Raw genomic sequence first — 20,396 nt, forward strand, 5'->3', positions numbered from 1 at the left:
GTAGCCTTTTTTTTTCACTCTGTCAATTCTTATTGCAGATAATTACAATACAGCTTATACCAATGAGTAACAATCATGATAAGAAGTAAATAAAGGTGGAACTGTGGATAACAAACACCTGTGTACTCCCTACACATTTTTGGTTTGCTGGATAAGTTGTGTTCTCCGCAACTCCTTGTGCAAAGTGGGTCAGGATGGCGGTAGTGTGGCACGTTTACTTATGCCAAAGTACAGTAATGCTAAATGACAGACTGACTCATATGCGTCTGTTTGGAGGCAGATTATTTGTGGGTGTTCGACACTGGTGAAGGTGCAAACTGCTGATGACATGTACTTGACGACATTCTCGCTGACCCCTCCGGGAGACGGAAGCAAGGTCGGCACATTGGGAAGGGGGAGTGAGGGGGTGTGGCATGGCATAGATGGGCAGTGCAGGCGGTGTGTCGGCATGATCGCATTATCGTGGCCACGTCCCCGCTATACAATACCAATATTAAAGGCATTGTAAAGCATGGAACATGGCTACAATGACGCGGTTGAACACAAATCATGTCATCGGCCGCCCGTCCCGGGGCACTGTGGGATACTTGTATGCTTTATCAGGCGGCCAGGAGCAGCATCCGATTTTCGGGAGACTTCTAGCTGTTTCGTTTCGCGGCCACATCTCATTTGCTCCATGTTTCTAAATTACTTTCAATTATACTAATAGTCTATGAATATTGCTGCTGCTGTCTATTCACAATATTACAATTAAATGAACAATTGGTTTGCAGTGATCATATGTTTCCTAGTTAGCTTGTAGAGGGGAAGGCAACTGAAATGTTTTTATGTTTCGACAGATGTCAATGTGCATCTTGTTTTAGCTTCTTTAACGTGCTCCCTGCAAATTACACTGTTGGAACATGTACTTTAATGTGCATGCATAGTGTACTAGCTTTTGCTCATTTTTTTATTATCACTATGAAGCCATATTGGCTCTATTATGGTTGCATTTGTTCATGCTGTCTGCAGAGTTAAGGAGGCGCATTTTGCCAGGCATGCCAAATTGTCAGCTTCTTACATTTAGCATTCAGCTCTACATGGGTATTTCAAATGCATTCTCCGTGTACGAATTACTGTAGCCGCAAATGGCGTCCAACTGAGCATTAGACCCTGAATCTTTCTCAAATCGAAAGACTAAAATGGCCAAGCGTTAACTATCTGTTGTGCTTTAAAGAGTGAAGGCCCCATTTAACGATGATCCTTAACAGCAGTGGCTCCTGACCTCTTAGCTGAGGTGGGCTGCCTCTGCGGCTAGTGTGGCTGTGGCTGGCCGGGTCCTGGCGCATGTGCATAACACCAGCTTCTGGGGACTGCATTGTTTGCAGCCCCGAGAAGCTCTGTAGTGCCGCCCGAAAGGCAGAGCTGTGGCTTCCAATGTAAGCCGCTCTGCGTTAATCAGCCTGTCCTGTGCGTGACTGGCAGGTGGGAAGCCACCTCCAGTCACACTGTAGCCAGTGTAGTCACGGACTGGATTGGCTCATTGAAGTGGAGGATTTTACTGGGGGGGCTGCAGCCCCACAGCCCCTTGTTAAAATCCGCCACTGATCCTTAATACCAGCGACAAATTTAATTTAGTATCATAGTGATATAAACGTATATGCTACTGGTATTTATTATTACTTATCCTTCCGGCAAGGTCCAGCGACATCCTCCTCATCGGCGGGGTCCTCAGTCAGTGACGGGCTACTCTGTCATTGCAATGGGGACCGCGTCGTTCGATGCAGTGACAAACAGCGGTAATCTTAGATTACCGCTGTTTGTTAAATACAAAAAGGATGATATAACCCCTTTCATACGCGCATGCAGGGGGGGTTCTGAGTACCCAGAACCCCCCCTGCCCGCCGAACAATAAGTGTAGAGCGGATCGCAGTGAGTGCCGTCCGCACTGCACAGATACAAGTACACTCGTACTTCCCGGCGGCGGTGTGTTTGTTTTAGCAGCCAATGAGAGCCAGACAGACTCTCATTGGCTTCTGCGCCCACTGCCGGGCTGGAGCTCACTCATGAGCTCCACCTTCCGGCTCCCGCAGCGGGTGATGGGAGAGACGTCATGGCGTCTCTCCTGTAGTGCAGAGCGGGCCGGGAGGATGCAGGAGCGGACAGCGGCAGGCGTGGGGATTTAGGTAAGTGTTTTTTTTTTGTATTGTGTCTTTGTCCTATATATGTAAGGGGCACTGCATAGGGATGGGGGCACTGCACAGTGGGACTACTACTGGGGGCACTATATAAGGGGCACTACTGGGGATAATGTATAAGGGGGCACTATATAAGGGGCACAACCTCTGGGCACTGCATAAGGGGACCACTACTGGGGGCACTGCATAGGGGGACTACTACTGGGCGCACTGCATAGGGGCACTACTGGGGGCACTGTATAAGGAGCACTGCATAAGGGGACCACTTCTGGGGGCACTACATAGAGGGGACCACTACTGGGGGCACTGCATAGGGGGACCACTACTGTGGGCACTGTATTAGAGGCACTGTATAAGGGGCACTACTGGGGGAACAGAATAGGGGGGCACTACTGGGGACACTACATAGAGGGGCACTGTATATGGAGCGCTACTGGGGGCACTGGCACTACTGGCGGCACTGTATAAGAGGCACTACTGGGGGCACTGCATAGGTGGACCACTACTGGGGGCACTTTTGGGGGCACTGGCACTACTAGGGGCATTGTATAAGAGGCACTACTGAGGGCACTGTATAGGGGACGACTACCGAGGGCACTGTATAAGGGGCACTACTGAGGGCACTACTGGGGGCACTGGATAGGAGGACCACTACTGGGGGCACTACATAGGGGGGCACTGTATATGGGGCACTCCTGGGGGCACTGCATAAGGGGCACTACTGGGGGCACTGCATAGGGGCCACTACTGGGGGCACTGTATAAGGGGCACTACTGGGGGGAGGGGGTCTTTAATAAATCATGCTGGCTGTATTTGCCTACTGCATTTATGTGATAGAGGTGTGTTGTGTCTGTCTATGTGTGTCTGTGTCAGTCAGTGTGTGTGTACCCCGTCATAGGCTGAGTGGTATATTTTACAGTAGGGGTCCTAAATCCTGTGTAAGCTGTTTTTATCTATACATATATATTTATTTGTGACTAGATGTTTTTTCATTGGTTCGGTAACCAAGGATTTGGAAACCCCTCTTTCAAAATCCTGCGTTTGCCACTGTTAAAGAGGTTATGCACAGGGGTGCCGAGAGGGGGGGAAAGCGGGTACAGATTACCCGGGCTTCCTGAGGGGCTCGGCGGGGGCCCTGGTCCGGTGCCGCCCCCCCCTTCACAGCAGCCCAGCACACAGCGAGTGCTGAGCTGCAATGGGAGACTGCTCGTGGCTGCTGAGCAGCAGCCACAGCAGTCTCCTATGCCTGTGGGGGGGGAGCGATCACACTGATCGCGCCCCCCCTGGCTTTTTTTCCAGGAAGGGGGCGTGGCCATGCCTCCCGAGAATAGGCCACGCCCCCTGTTACCCGGGCCCACCGCGGCTCTTGGCAGGCCTGGTTATGCATTGTTGTTAAATGGGACCCTGAGTCTTAGGGCTTAGACCTTTTTCTCTAGTGTATTTGAACCTGTGAGATGCTAGAAAAACCCTAATGCTTATGTAGGATAAAAAAAACAACATGCTACAAAAAGCTGCTTTCCTGTGTGAATTTTTTTTTAATAATTTTCATGCTTCTGGATGCTGAATAATTACTTAGTGGTGTCTAGTTTTTTTTTCTTAATTTTCACATTTAATTATTTAAAAGCTATAAAACATTAACAGATCTATATCTCATTGGGAAAGAAAGGCAAATAGTATACAATGCACTAGTGCGTTTGCGTTCTTGTTTAAAACTCTTATGGGTATGTTTACTAAAGTGCGGGCAGGGCCGGTTGTAGACATTGTGGAGCTCAGGGCGAAAGTTCACAGTTGCGCCCCCCCCCCCCAAAAAAAAAAATAAAAAATAAAAAATAAAACACCAACAACTTTTTGTAGATGACATTCCTCTGCACGCGCTGAAAGCACATGCACTTCCGGAAAGGGGGCGTGTCCTTGCGGAACACCCAAAATTCATCAAACTGTGGGGCGTGCCGAGCACTTATGGAGGTGCTGGGCTTCGTCCAAGCTCTCCCCTCGTGGCGAATAATTGCCATGTGCAGTAATGCGCCTTACACAGTAATGCCTTGTAGAACACATTATGCCACATGCAGTAATGCCCTGTATAACACATTATGCCACATGCAGTAATGCCCCGTATAACACATTATGCCACATGCAGTAATGCCCCGTATAACACATTATGCCACATGCAGTAATGCCCTGTATAACACATTATACCACACACAGTAATGACCTTTATAACACATTATGCCACATGCAGTAATGCCTGTATAACACATTATGCCACATGCAGTAATGCCCTGTATAACACATTATGCCACACGCAGTAATGGCCTTTATAACACATTATGCCACACGCAGTAATGCCCTGTATAACACATTATGCCACATGCAGTAATGGCTTTTATAACACATTATGCCACATGCAGTAATGCCCTTTATAACACATTATACCACATGCAGTAATGCCCCGTATAACACATTATGCCACATGCAGTAATGCCCTGTATAACACATTATGCCACACGCAGTAATGGCCTTTATAACACATTATGCTACACGCAGTAATGCCCTGTATAACACATTATGCCACATGCAGTAATGGATTTTATAACACATTATGCCACATGCAGTAATGCCCTGTATAACACATTATGCCACATGCAGTAATGCCCTGTATAACACATTATGCCACATGCAGTAATTCCCTTTATAATACAGTATCCCCAATTCAAATTATGCCACACATTAGTCCCTTATTCATGTTATGACACACAGTGGTGCCCCTTTTACACAATGCCCAAATTAGTGCCCCTTATACACAAGGCCCACAGTACTGAGTAGTAGTGCCCCAAATACAATGCCCACAGTAGTAGTGCCCCCTATAGTAGTGCCCACATTAGTAGTGCCCCAGTAATAATGCCCCCTATAGTAGTGCCCACAGTAGGAATGCCCCCTATAGTAGTGCCCAAAGTTGGAATGCCCCCATTAGTGCCCCCTATAGTAGTGCCCCCAGTAGGAATGCCCCTTTATAGACATGCTCCCAGTAGTAATGCCCACCTATAGACATGCCCCCAGTAGTAATGCCCCCTTATAGACATGCCCCCTGTAGTAATGCCCCTGTAAAGACATGCTCCCAGTAGTAATGCCCCCAGTAGTAATGCCCCTTATAGACATGCCCCCAGTAGTAATGCCCCCTGTAATAATGCCCCTTATAGACATGACCCCAGTAGTAATGCCCCTTATAGGCATGTCCCCAGTAGTAATGCCCCTTATAGACATGCCCCCAGTAGTAATGCCCCTTATAGACATGCCCCCAGTAGTAATGCCCCTTATAGGCATGCCCCCAGTAGTAATGTCCCCTTATAGACAAGCCCCAGTAGTAATGCCCCCCTATAGACATGCCCCAGTAGTAATGCCCCTTATAGACATGCTCCCAGTAGTAATGCCCCCCTATAGACATGTCCCCAGTAGTAATGCCCCTTATAGACATGCCCCCAGTAGTAATGCCCCTTATAGACATGCTCCCAGTAGTAATGCACCCCTATAGACATGTCCCCAGTAGTAATGCCCCTAATAGACATGCCCCCAGTAGTAATGCCCCCATGCCTCCCTTCTGAAAAATAAAAAATACAAAGACAATACTTACCTTAGGCCCCGCTCCTGCGTCCGCTGCCGTCCGGTCCGACCACGACTCCACCACGGATTCTTGTGAGAGATGTCATGAGATCCCTCCCATAGTGCTCTCTGCTGGAGCCGGAGCTCTGGAGTGAGCTCCGGCTCCACGGATCTATGGAAGAGACGTCATGATTTCATGATGTCCCTCCCATAGTGCTCTATGCGGGAGCCGGAGCTCTGGAATGAGCTTCGGCTGCCTTTGCAGGGAGGGAGCCGGGTGCCCGGGGGGGAATCAGATTCTACTTAACATTTATCTAGCACCTAGAAGATAATAGAATCTTACTGGTTGCTATGGGCAATATCTCCATTTCTAAAAACCCGCACATTAATAAATACTAAATTTACCCCTTGGCATCATACTTTATTATTATCATTTATTTATATATTGCCACCAGTTACTTGCTGCTGCACTGAGAATATTTAATAATTTACAATAGTCTCTGCACCATTGTAGCTTACAGTCTCTTTCTCTATTACACCAACATACACTAGGGTCATTTTGTCAGAAGTCAGTATATTTTACTGTATATGACATAAAGATAACATACAGCTTACTGCTCAGGGACACTTTAAAAGTTTAAATACATGGAACTTAAACTTATACTTAAAACAAAATACATTGGGATTATGCCACTGATTCCAAACTATGCGCTCACAGCGGGAAGCCTTATGGGGTAAATGTAATAGGCTGCGGCTTTGAGACATCGGCGAGTCCTGTGTGAAACTGCCCAATGTTTTAAAGTAACAGTCTTTTAATAGGCAAAATCCAGAGCCGAAACTGGGCACATCAGCACCCTGTGCCAGCCCCGCCCTCTGAGTGCGCAACGTCGTGATGTCTCGCAAAGGGGGGATGCCCATCACCTCCGGTAAGTGCAGCGCTGACTGGGCATCCTAATTGGCTGGATATTGTGTGCTGTAGCAGCAATCCTGGCTGCAGGATGCCATTTCCGGGCACCCTGCTATCCAGAAGCAACGGCCGTTGGGCTGCGACGTTGCCGGCCACAGATCCTCTGCGCTCTGTACGATGGCACCAGTCACCCATAGCTAGTCATGGTCCTGGCAAAATCAACCTGATTTTGCCTGCTAAAAAACTGCTACTTTAAAACATCGGGCAGTCTCGCATGGGACTCGCCGATGTCTCAAAGCCTATTACATTTACCCCATGGTGTTTTGCGCGAAGAAGACAAGACTACTCAGTGTTAACTTTTAAAACCAAGAGTATAGAGTAGCTATAAACAATATTCTTGTTTCATCGACTGCTTTTTGAATATATTATAGATTTTATTTAGAACACTACAGTGTTTTAGAACTAATAAATGATCTTAGAAACAATGGCAAACAAATAAATGCAGTCTTCTAATTAGAGGCAAGAAATGTACATTCAACAGTTTCGCTAAGCAGAAAAAAGAGGAACTTTCAAAGGAGGAAATATCTTCTTTTTTTTTTTTAGAAAAGAAGAATACAGTAAATGAAACAAAGTACATACCTCTAGTTGCCATTGTAAGTTTTTTTAAAATAGCAAAGCCTGTTATTCTTTTCGTTAAATTGAATTTAGTCTTCACAGTAATGTGCCAGCTGTTCTGGTCATAACAACAATCCTTTTCTCCATTTTCATTTTATTTATCTTAATAGTCCACCAATTGCTTGTACTTTGCTCCTTGTGACGTCTCGCAAAAATCAAGATCATAAGATGCCCAGAACCAAGAACCCGATAAGGCTGAGGCAATGGAATGTACTGTAGTATTGGAATGAGCAAGTGCAGCCAGGCACCTGTGTCTCAGCCTGAGCAGATAGTTACTGTAACACACTGTGAATATTCTACTTCCTGATTTCTACTTGTCCTATACTTCCTGAATTGAGCCTGCCAGACACGCATGACAAAAGCACCATCAGCACAGCCCCCTCACCAACCAGAGCCGGATTTAGACCTCATGGGGCCCTAGGCAAGGTACTAGTTTGGGGCCCCCTCCCTCAAATAATCCATACCACTATTTGTGAGCTAATGATTCATGCCCTTACATAATTTTTTTAGCTTTTCCTCCTTATATTCAACTTTTTAAAGATTTAAACATTACGGACATCAAAACATTATATAATATGTGTGTGTGTGTGATATATATATATATATATATATATATATATATATACACAATGTAAAAACTGTGCATATATCCAGTAGGTGTCACTAGGTCAAGTCTTGACCTAGTGATACCTACTGGATATACACGGTCTTTACAATGTCACTAGATGAGAGAAAAAAGCAAAAACATATATATATATAATTATTCCCAGTGAGATATACGCATATATATACATAGTTGTGTGGTCCAGCTCTCCTAAACGAACATCTAAGTGGCAGGATGCGCATGTTACTCACAAATACAGACGGATGGTGCTGCACTCCATACACTTAATGGATTCTATTAAGCGCATGGAGTGCTGCACCATCCGTCTGTATATAAATATATACATGCATATATACACACACATATATATACACATATACATACAGTACATATATATATATATATATATACATACATAACACATACAGTACACATATATATATATATACATAATACATACAGTACACATATACATATATGCATATACATTCATACAGTACACATATACATGTGTATACATACAGTACACACATATATATACACACATATACACATATATATATATACACATACAGTGCACATTAATATAGATATATACATACAGTACACACATATATATATATACAGTACATATATATATATATATACATAATACATACAGTACACATATATATACATAATACATACAGTACACACATATATATATACAGTACATATATATATATATACATAATACATACAGTACACATATATATACATAATACATACAGTACACACATATATATATATATATATATATTATACATAATACATACAGTACACGTATACATATATGCATATACATACATACAGTACACATATATATATATATACATACAGTGCACATTAATATAGGTATATACATACAGTACACACATATATATATATATATATATATATATATACACATACAGTACATATATACTGTATATGTAATACAGTTCCCTACCTGCCTGGCCTTGGGTGCTCCACTGCTGCTGTTTGCTGTTGGTGGACGGCGGAGGGCCTGGAAGGCTGACAGAGTGGCTGCTGGGGCGGGTCACAGCGGGGCTAGCTGGATGAGGATGGATCAACTGGGAGGGACAGGGCGGCGGGTCTACGGTGAGTTAACATGTGCAGTGTGCACACACACCATTCCTTCTTGCCGCGCGCAGGCGGCAGCGGACACACAGGCTTCCTCTCCGACAGCCGCGCGGGACTCTCTGGGAGTGGAGGCGGGACCGCGTGACCTCATGACATCACGCGGTACTCGCGCAGTGCTCCTCTGGGAGCGCTGTGATCGGGGATATCTTCAGGCAAAGGGGCCCGTCCACGGGCCCCTTGGGTCCCGCCGGGCCCTAGGCGTGCGCCTAGGATGGACAGCGTGAAATCCGGCCCTGTCACCAACACAACTGAATGGAAAATAAGAGTTTTAGAAAATGGGCCATTTTAAAGCAATTCAAAACTAACTGGCTGCTCATTACAATGCCAGGCTGGGAATACACAGATTAAAGGAAAGCAGGGATGTCTGCAAAATAGGAATGATCATGTAGTAGGGATGGCCATCTACCATCGATGGTGGCCAAACGATGTTAACTAGTTTTGCCATCGAGGGCAGAGAACCAATGGTTCTCCACAATCGATGGATGAGAGGGAGCCAATGTTTTTTTCTTTTCTTGTCAGGACGGAGCTTAGCGCCACCTCCCTGCGGCTGTTAAGCCCCACCCCATTTTTGAATGGCTGGTTGCCAATGAGGGGGTGAAAACCATTGATGGCTCACCATAGATGGTTTTAGTGTCATCGATGGTAACCATCGATGAACTCCCCACTGATTGCCATCATTATCATGAAGAGTCTATTTATTTATTTTTAACAAAACAAGATATTTATTAAAGCGGAGGTGTTACCTTCCTAGACAGTGGCAAACACAGGATTTTGAAAGGGGAGTTTCCAAATAATTTGGTACAGAACCAATGACAAAAAAGTCTAACCAGAATAAGCCTGCAACATACACTTTATTGTGTACTTCAAGTGTTTTAATATAAATAACAATAAATAATATTGTTAATAATATTAATAACACAAGGCATCTGGGCATAAAACTTGCTTATGCACAATGTGTAACAGACTAACAGTATGTACGAACAAAATTTAAACTACCTGTGCAACTTCAACATTTGAACTAAACATAAAGTAATTTACTGTAACAGTACTTTAAATGTCGATATGTCCCAGTTCCATTCTACGGTTATGGAGGCCAATAACCACCACCATCATCTGCCCCGTGTCACTTCTAGCCTCCTGCCACCTATATTTCCAGCATTGTGCCCCATGTTTCTCCACTGCCTCCTGCTACGTGTCACTCCAACCTCTGGCTACCTGTGTCATATGTGTCTCTCCTGCCACCTGCCACCCTCCTCCAGTGTCCCAGCCTCCTGGCCACTGTACCTACCAGCCTCCTGTGTTCCTTGCAGCCTCCTGTGCCCCATCCTGCCTGCTGTGTCACTTGCAGCCTCGTGTCACCCCCTGCCTCCTGTGTTCATTGCAGCCTCCTGTGTCCCCTCCTGCCCCCTGTGTCCCTTGCAGCCTCCTGTGTCCCCTCCTGCCCCCTGTGTCCCTTGCAGCCTCTTGTATGCCGTCCTGCCTCCTATGTCCCTTCCAGCCTCCTGTGCCCCTCCTCTGGCTCTGACAGCTCCTTCAGGCTCGGGCGGCTCTTCTCGGGCACAGGCAGGAACAAATAGTGAATGGGAGGCAGAGGTCAGGACAGGACGGGAGCTGCTGCTAGACTTCCTCCCGGAACGGCCGCCGCACTGGTGATCACAGCTGCTACAGTCTCTGAGTGCTGTGGCCAGGTAAGGTGGGCCTGGTCAGCTGCGATAAATCGGCGGCCAGGGGGGGTTTCTAGGTACTCGGAAACCCCCCTGCGTGCACGTGTGCTGGATGTGACATGACCACTGTACATGTTCATAACACAGTCATATTATATTAGGATTTCTAAAAATCACAGGGTATGAGACACAGTTCAGTGATAACCTGATGTTTCCCTTCAGCTATGTTAGCTTATGACTTAAGAGGTAATGCTCTGTGGAAAAAAGTCTGTTATCTTCAATGCTGGCTGTCTTATGGTAATGCCATAGGCTTATATGACGATGATATGATCATTATTTATTTTATTTATTATCAGTTACTTATGTAGCGCCAGTAAATTCCGTTGTGCTTTACAATTGAGAACCAGCTGCTAATATGTAATAATATCATAACACTTGTCCAGAGAGGCAAGGAAACAGGAAGCTGTGTGCTACATACACGATTATTGTCGATAAAGCTTTTTTTGTTTGGCTAACAAAAAAAAAAGACTCTCGTACATGTGCCGCTGACTGCTGTGGCGCATGCACTGTGGAGGAACCTGTACATGCCAGATGGCATAGTACCTATCCCCCACTTTGGCATAAGATTTTTAAATACATCTAACCTAAAGTGCTTCCTGCTTCACCATGATACTGTCATAGGTGAATCAATTGGGTTGATAGAAGCTGCCTTAGTACATTTGCCCCCAAATTTGAAAAGAGGAAAATGGACCAGTTTAAAGAAATTAATTATCTCAATACCACACTGAAATAATAATAAAGTTTAATGTGACAAGGTGATATTAAAAGCATAGATATGTGACAGTAATAATGTTGTTGCAAACAACCTAAAAAAAAAAAATCTCAGCAAATAATTATAATTCAATCTGAATTTCACTATACCTGGAATATTCTGGAGATATATTCCGAAGGCAGATTCTCCCCTTGTTGTCTGGGAGATCGGTGTGTGGCCAGAATGGAAACAGTATGATTTACCGCCGGCCGCCAGCGGCTGCCAGACACAGGAGGAAATCCCGATCGTCCAAAAGGTAAGTACTACCTAACCTATTTCCCCCCCCAACCCTAACCCTCCCTTAGGGGTGCCTAACCCTAACCTCCCCCCCAAGTGCCTAACCCTAACCCCCCTCTAAGTGCCTAAACCTAACCCCCCCCCTTCCCTGTTGCCTAAACCAAAGTCCCCCGGAGGGGTGCCTAACCCTAACCTCCCCCCGGGGTGCCTAACCTTCCCTCCCCATAGCCTAACCCTAACCCTCCTCACCCTAGCCTAACCCTAACCTCGCAGGGGGGGTACCTAACCCTAAGTCCCCCCCCCGGGAGCCCTAAGCCTAACCCTCCCCCTCCCGCGGCTGTCCGCACCCAGCTTGCCTTCGATCGGTAAGCCAGGTATCGGGCTCCCGGCGTAGGTCTAATGTCAGGCGTCGGGATTTCGACGCCTGTCATTAGTGCCTTGCCGGGATTAAGCAGTCGGGAAGCCGGCGGTCGGGATTCCCGCCAGAATTAATTTGTTTTGAGAGAATTTGCAATAGTTTCTGGCCTAATATTTGACCAGCAGCAAATACTGTTTTACTAATCTTGCTGTAATGGAGCATACACATGGTCAGATTTGTCAGATCTGTCAGATTTATCAGATGAACGTTTTGAACGATTTTACCAAAGATTTGAACGATTGAACGACTTTTGACTACATTAAAATGAGTCCAAGTCTGACTGCAAACACATCAGATGTCAGATATCGTTATCTGACCATCGGGAATGCGCATCGTTCAGGCATGTCAGATATGTCAGATTTTCCTTCATATATGAACGATTTTTTAAATCGTTATCGTTCAGATCTGAAGACAAATCTGACCGTGTGTATGCACCATAACACCCCCCTTGTGACTCTAGGTGGAGTGATACAGGGCCTGATTCAGACCCGGTTGCAAGCGCTGAGCGCTCGCAACTGGGTCGATGTTTTCCCACTGGGCATGCACATGCGCGAGACCAGGCTAGCGACGGGTGCTCCGTCGCTCCGGTTCTCGCACCAAAGGGGGCTAGCTGTCGATGGTGATTGACAGCTCGCCCCATTTTGTAGGCGAGCAGGGGGGGTGGCTGGCCAAATGGAGGCGTTCCCGAAGGAATGCCTGCCGTTTGGGGGCGGCCCCACTGACATCACCAGTGATGTCAGTGGAAGAGCTTCCGGCTCTATTAGAGCCAGAAGCTCTCTGGGGCTTGCGGCCACGAGACCCTACCACAAGGGTCTCGTCGCAAGCCCGATGGTTGCGATGGTCTTGACCATCGCGACCATCAACCTGGCCGCTCGCAATAGATGTGGGTGGTCACCCACAGCTATGCGAGCGGCCAGGAGGCTGAACAAAATAAAAAAAAACGCCCTGATTCAGAGCGAGCGCTTGTTCAGAGTCAGGCCCACAGTCCTCTGTGTGTGATCTGTCCTGAAGAGAGGGGCAGTGTGATACAGCTCTGTATGATTTGTACTGTCAGAGAAAAAGGGGTGGAGTGAGATACAGAGCTGTGTGGCGATTTCTGTCATGCAGACAATCTCAACTAGGGCCCAGAAAAGCAGTTACTGGGGTCCTTATTGCTTTAAATTGCTGGAGATGGGGAGTCACTTCCTATTATGTTGTGAGTGGGAAATACCACACAAAGCAAAGTGAGCCATTGTGCACGAACCGTTGCGAGCAAAGTGGCCAGACACTCCAGCCGAGACAAGATAACAGCGCTGTCAGGGCATGGACCTGCACTTCCGCCCTCACTCCACGTCACCTGCGGGTCAACCTATTTTGGAATAGAGATGGCCTGTCCCCCAACTTTGCACTGCACAAACTCCAAGTAACGTCACCTGTGCTCACACAAGAAAAAGTCTGTATAAGTGGTGATCCCTTAATCACTAATTTCCCACACCCATAAGCTAGCCAGGGCAAAGGAAAGTTTCAGCGAGGAGGTACTCATCATTTCATAGCAGCTACAAAGTGTCAGGGGGTTATAATGTAATTAGACTTATATCAGAATTTTTATATTACTTCATAACCCTTTATATGGTTAGTGTCTAAGGTACATGTTGTTTGTATTTTTAAAAAAAGGGATCTGACGCTGAGATTGCAGTCAGGTAAGCTACTGTGACACAACTGACCTTGCTCATGTGCATGCATTTCTGCAAGACAATAATAAAACTCTCACTCTTACCTCAGCTCAGTCTGTTGCAGAATGGTAAAAAAAGAATGTAGTGGCAGCCCCAAATGTAACAATCCAAGTAATGTTTTGACGGGTATATTTATTAATATAGTAATACTGGGACAGCTGCTCTGATTAACAGCTGTCCCAACAAATGCATTAACTTGTACTTTTATTCTATTGATTGCAGGGGAAACAGTTTACATTGCCGGGTTCTGTCCTGGCAATGTTCTTGTGCCTGTGCAACATTAGGTAATTTATGTGCACCAAAGAGCCAAAAACAAATGGGGATCTGAATGGATCCCTTTTCACACTCTGATAGCTACCCGAAGTGTAAAGCGCATGCTATTGCAATCCGAAGGCGGCATTAACTGTTGGAGACAAGCTTCAAAAACTTTTGGTCTTCAGAGTTTGATGAAATGCACAATTATAAAGTCCCTATACTGTATATTGTATGGGGATGGTGGTAGGCTGTTACTTTGGCTATAGCATAGCCATAGGAGATATCTATGATATCTCCTGCAATTATAATCTTATAATAAATATGAACAAAAATTGCTGTTTCCGCGTTATTCAAGGATCTGGGAAAGTTGATAAATAAGCTCATTAATATTAAAACATCATTTAGTTATTGTTCAGCTCAGTAATAAAAGCATTTGAATAGTGGCTTTACTAATGTTGGACATACTCTATACAACTATTGGTCCGATCCGCACGATACTGGTGGATAGATCCTATAATTGTAGTGTGTGTGCGGCCTACCAATGCTAAATTATCAATAGGTTGGGCATGCTGGATTGTCCAGCACGCCCATCCAATGAGATATTTTGTAAGTTAAAAGTCGGCTGTATCGGGCAGTGTATGCCCAGCCGTGGCCGGCTATGTACTGATAATCGTGGACCAGCCAGGGATATTTTAATAAAAATATTTAAAAAATTATTTTAAATATCCCGGCTATGTACCATGGGGAACTGACAGGGACAGAGGTTGCGGTAACCGCTGTCCCTGCGAGCTTTATCCCCGGCATTTAGGAGAAGTCTTTCACAAAATTGAAAGACTTATCAAGAGGGAAGCTGACACTGCGCATGTGCACAGCACCAGCTTCCGGAGCCGTCCAGGTGCTGTGAGAGAGAGATCGAAAGATCTCTCTCCTGCCCAGGGGCATTTCAAGAGAGGAGGGGGCCCGTGTGCAGCCTTCGTTTGGGCCCCCTCCACTCCGCCGGCGGCTCAGCTGCACTGAGCGCTGTAGATTCTGGCTTCATGCCAGAATCTACAGCACATTGCGCGGGTCTCCAGGAAAATGGCGCCTGCGCCTACTTTCCCGGGGACATCTTTTCTGTGCATGTGCAGATCACTGGGAAAATTTTCCCAGTGAGTGCTTGCTGCTCTGCAGCGCCAGTCCGGCGCTGCGGAGCAGCACTTCGGGAATTGGCGGAGAGGTAAGTATTATTTCCTATGTGTGCAGTGTGGGCCCCCCCTGGACCCAGGGGCCCATGTGCCCAGCACACCTTGCACCCATTATAAAGATGCCTATGCTCCTGCCCTTGGAGCCCATACATCTGAAGATGGTGTAAACTACTGGCGCTAAATCCCAAAAAGCTTTGATTTTTGGAGTTTAGTACTTAGGTGTCAGATCGTAGTCCCCATTGATAATAATGGGGACTGCGATCTGCAGTGCTAATTAGCACTTTGCTGGAGATTTCAGTGAAATCTCCTGTATTGTGCTTTTAGTATATAGGTTCACTACATAAAATTATGCAGAAGCTCCAGTTTCTGCATAATTTTATGTAAAAAATGGCTTGATACTTAGACCCCTAAGTCTTAACTTATATCATATAGGGGCCTATGTATCAAGCCATTTTTTACATAAGATTATGCAGAAACTGCCCTTGCTTGTAGAGTCTGTTTTTTTTTATCAGAAAAGGTATTTAGACTGCACCTCATAGATTGTTAAACATACATGCCTACCTTCCCGGTTTTCGCGGGAGGCTCCCGATTTTTCGGGTAACCGCCCGCACCCCTGGAAGGGTAGGCATTTCTCCTGCATTGTGCCCACTTCCTAGTGAAGTGGGCAGAATGAGGAGAATTCCCTCGGCGATCGCGGGTCTCCACGTAGGGGGCGGGGCTTTAGACGTGATTCTACATGAATTACGTCATTTGGCCCTGCCCCCTATGCAAATTATAGCCAATCGCGGCAATTTTACTGTGAGGGGGTGGGGCTTAATGACGTGCATAGTCAGGCCCCGCCCCCATTGCCACCCTCCTGCTTCTCTTACCCGGGCTTCTCCCGGGAAGAGTTAATACTAAATTTTAATCAATTCTACTGAGGAGATTATCAATGAAAGCCTTAATGGTAGAGGCCTCATTACACTTACAGTACACATTACATGCTCTTTCAATAAACCAGAGGTTCCCAAACGCCTCCATTACAGTCCAGGTTTTAAGGATATTCATGCTTGAGCCCAGATGATTTAATTAGTACCTCTGTCAATTTGATTTAACCAACTGGTCTCAAGCATGGATATCCTTAAAACCTGGACTGTAATGGCGGAGTTTGGGAACCTTTGCAATATACTGCTCAGTTTATGTTGTAAACTGGGAACACACTACATCACAGGTTCTCAAACTCGGTCCTCAGAACTCTAAACAGTGCCTGTTTTGCAGGTTTGCTCACAGAATCACAAGCGAAATAATTTGCTCACCCAGTGGAACTTTTAAAATGTGTTGCTACTGCTAGGTAATGACTACACCTGTGCACCTGCTGGATGACCTGGAAAACGTGAACTGTGTGGGGTTCTGAGGACTTAGGGCCCGATGCAGACCCATTCGCTTAGCTGCGGACACACCCTATGGGCGATTATCGCCAGTCTGCGTATGCGGCAAATACGCATGCACGAACCAGTAACTGCATTCGGGAATCGTGCGCTCGTAGTACACAGGCTGGACGCTTCTTTGAGTGACAGATAGTGCAGTTTGTGTGTGGTAACAGGGGAAGGTGCTTGTGAATGGGGGAGTGGTGCTGCGAACGCAGGCGTGTCTGGGCGTCTAAATGGCGTTTTATGAGTGTGCATAATTAGCATGGAGGCGTCATTGTACATGTCACCTGGTTGTATTTAAGCCTGCAGTGATCGCAGTGCTTGCGTTGGGGTAGGATCAACATCAAGGGCTGCGTGCATCTCCGATGCCTCTCAATGCTTCTGATTAATCATACACTTCCTGGTGTTGACGTGTGTTAAGAAAGAAAAGTGGGCGTCTTTCGACCGGCATGCGTTCGCTCTGCCGTTGCTCTCCAAGACAAAGAGGGCGTCCTTACACCAGACAGTGCGATCGCGAAATTTGCATATCTGGATCCTTTTGGCTGCGAGAGAGCGCAACTTAGCGTACTGGTCTGAATCCTGTGATATAGAGTCCTGATTTCAGCAAATCGTCAATATCGTGCAGTGTGTATGCACTACATTGTATAGTGCGCGCTCTTGTGGAGTCGTCAGCCGCATCTTCTGATCTTTTGTACATGCAGGAAGATCAGGCGATGCGGCTAACGTTCCCATGCAGCGGGGGCAGGCATATCAGGGGGTTGGGCACCGGATTGCCCAGTGTGTATCGACCGCCCGATATGTTGGCCCGTCAGCGCTGGGGTTGTGGGTCACATCGTCGGGTACACAGTGCTTAGTGTGTACCCAGCATAAGTTATATCTTAAGTTAATTATGAGAATGAGGGGAACCCCTACCCTCCTTCATGAATTTAAACTGGCAATGGTCACACTGGGAATTGTGTCTTAGAATTTATGAAACATTGTACTTAATAACTATGTCACTCTGTAAATAGAAAGCAAAACAATATCCTTTTGTGTTTAGGCATACTGCTGCCAAAGTTCCCATAAAGTTTTATATGGATCATTTATTTTAAATACAGACCTGTTTGTGGAAGGATACAGTTGGGAAATCCCAGATCCTTAACATATAATTTCTTTGTTTTAGGTATTGCTTTTATCCATTGCATGTCTCCGATTTAGAAGAAAACATGTTTTTTTCAGCATATTCACACCAGATCCTGTCAATCGTCAGTATCTACTGCGACCGGTACTGCATCCCACGATGCAAGATCAAGGGGACACCATGGCTGCTGCCTAAAGACATTTGTACCTGTGTAATGACTGTCATCTACAGGACTTAGGAGCTTATTCAGACCCGGTCGTTAACTCTACGAGCTCGCAACCGGGTCGATGTTGCTCCAGTGCGCATGTGCACGACGGAGCCGGCTCCGTCGTGCGCATGCGCGAGACCCAGCTAATGACGGGTGATCCGTCGTTAGGGGTCTCGTAGCAGACGGGGTGAGCTGTCGATGTTGAGTGACAGCTCGCTCCGTTTGCTGGGCGGGCCGGGGGCGTGCCCGGCCAAACGGAGGCGTTCCTGTCGGAATGCTTGCCATTTGGGGGCGGCCCCACTGACATAATCAGTGATGTCAGTGGGGAGCTTCCTGCTCAAACAGAGCAGGAAGCTCCCTGGGGCTTAAGGTTGACGAGACCCTACCTTAGGGTCTCGTCGTAAGCCCTGATGGTCGCGATGGTCTTGACCATCGCGACCATCACCCTTAGTGGTCGTTAGAGCTGTGGGTGTTAACCCACAGCCTAACGACCGACATGGAGGTGGCCGTTCAGGATGCAAGCGGCCGCCCTGTTTCAGTACGACCGCTTGCATCCTATGACCGCCTCTGGATGAGGCCCTTAATCCTTGCCTCTTCAGCTGTCAGTCACCGGGACAGCAGAGAGAAGAGTGGGTTTTAAATAAACAGGGCGGTGATATGGACTAGACACATCACCAATTTGTGTGTGGCTAGATGGCACAGAGTGAACAAGATAGAGACCTGCAATGGGAGCTCACATGGTAACCTGGAAACCTAAGTATTTTGGACTTGCATTTTCTAGGCTTTAGAAGAGTGGCTATTTAAACCAGACCTGGAACACAGAAGGGAAAAAGGTCCTGGTCTTGCAGTTTGTGGGGTTTTTTTTAGCATCGCCACGAGCCACATTACCACTAGTTATAGAGTAGAAAAGTCACCCCCACATGCATAAGTAGGGGGGGAGCCCTTGTAAGATAAGGAATCCCCTGGAGATTGCTTCCATTATGGTGCCACATTGGAAGGTGAAGGTCAGTGAAGGGACACCTGTGAAGATCGATGTGAAGAAACATCCATGTATGTAAGGGTATGTGCATGGGGGGGGTCAACAGATGAAGGGGCCTCTGTGCAGTCTACCTGTGTGCCCCCCTCTTTTCTTGCCAGTGCATGTCCACAGTAGACAGCGGCACTGTGCCATAATCTATGTGCCAATTTTCAGAAAAATTACACGTGTGAAAATTTCCCTATGATTTCAGTACGGCAGATCCACCGAACTTTGGGAAATTGCTCCAGTGCTTCTTTCCCAGTGCTTCTTTCTCAGTAATTTCTATGTTGCCAATGTAGAGGCAAGTATGGTTAAAGGGTGTGGGTCGACCCAGGGATCAGTGTTCACTGCACACCCTGCACCCATTATATATACCCTCATGGGTGAGTGCTTTCATGTGATGAGTGTTGCTAAAGGACTGTTTGCCTCATGAGAAGTGCTTCCATATTGAGGTGGTGGGGGGACAATTCAAGATGGCAGCTTGACTAAAGGGGACTCCTGTTCAAGAGTCTTGAGTAACTATATACATAAGTAGCTCAGCAGAGGCAAGCGTTGATGTTGCCAGAATATCAGGTGGATGGTCACTGGACACTGGGATGTTTGTATGTCTGCCTGAAGAAAGTATGTTCGAAGGAGTGAGGTTCCCCATGTAATGGGATGTGCCGCAGGATAGTAGTCTCCCATGTGGGTTACGATGAGGTGCGATGACCTTCAAATTTGGAGTCCCCCATATGCTGTATTGTGTATGCAGGGGCGGCTCAAGGTATGGACTGACAGAGCCATCAACTGAAGCGTGGGTGTCTGGAAGGCCACCCTGCCCCAGCCGCCGTTTGAAACACTGGACCTCTCTTCTGCTCCCAGCCCACCATATGAAGGAGAGATCTGTGATACAGTAGGTGCCGGAGAAGTCCCTGGACACGCAGGGAGCGCATCAGGTACTGGCCCAATTCCTGCAATGCCGCTATGCTTCAGGCAGCCAGATTCTATTGGAAAAACAAAATGGGAAAATAAAAGTGATCTATGCTATGAAATGAGGTTCAGCCTGTGTTCAGACTTCCCCATGACCAAAAACAGTAGACAAATACAAAAAGAGTGGTGTGGACACCTGGTGCCCCTCACCGGTACCGGAACTATTCAAAGATAAGGGATATGGTAGGTGAGAGTAATAAGGTGAGAGTTTAGAAAATGTGAGAGTTCAGCAGTAAACTCACACTTTTT

At 46.5% G+C, this 20,396-nt stretch overlaps 1 protein-coding gene across 1 annotated transcript in view; it reads right to left on the reverse strand.

Annotated features, from left to right (window-relative positions):
- PIK3AP1 (phosphoinositide-3-kinase adaptor protein 1) overlaps positions 1-7,366 on the reverse strand; it is a 134,648-nt gene extending 127,282 nt beyond the window's left edge. The window contains exon 1 of the mRNA XM_088475820.1: positions 7,321-7,366. Within this exon, the coding sequence (XP_088331946.1) occupies positions 7,321-7,333 (13 nt within the window). The 5' untranslated portion in view covers positions 7,334-7,366. The remainder of the gene's footprint in view (positions 1-7,320) is intronic.
- Positions 7,367-20,396: the final 13,030 nt, after the last annotated feature.

Source organism: Taudactylus pleione, unplaced genomic scaffold, assembly GCF_031769625.1.
Source record: "Taudactylus pleione unplaced genomic scaffold, aTauple2 ptg000016l, whole genome shotgun sequence".
Classification (NCBI taxonomy): Eukaryota; Metazoa; Chordata; class Amphibia; order Anura; family Myobatrachidae; genus Taudactylus; species Taudactylus pleione.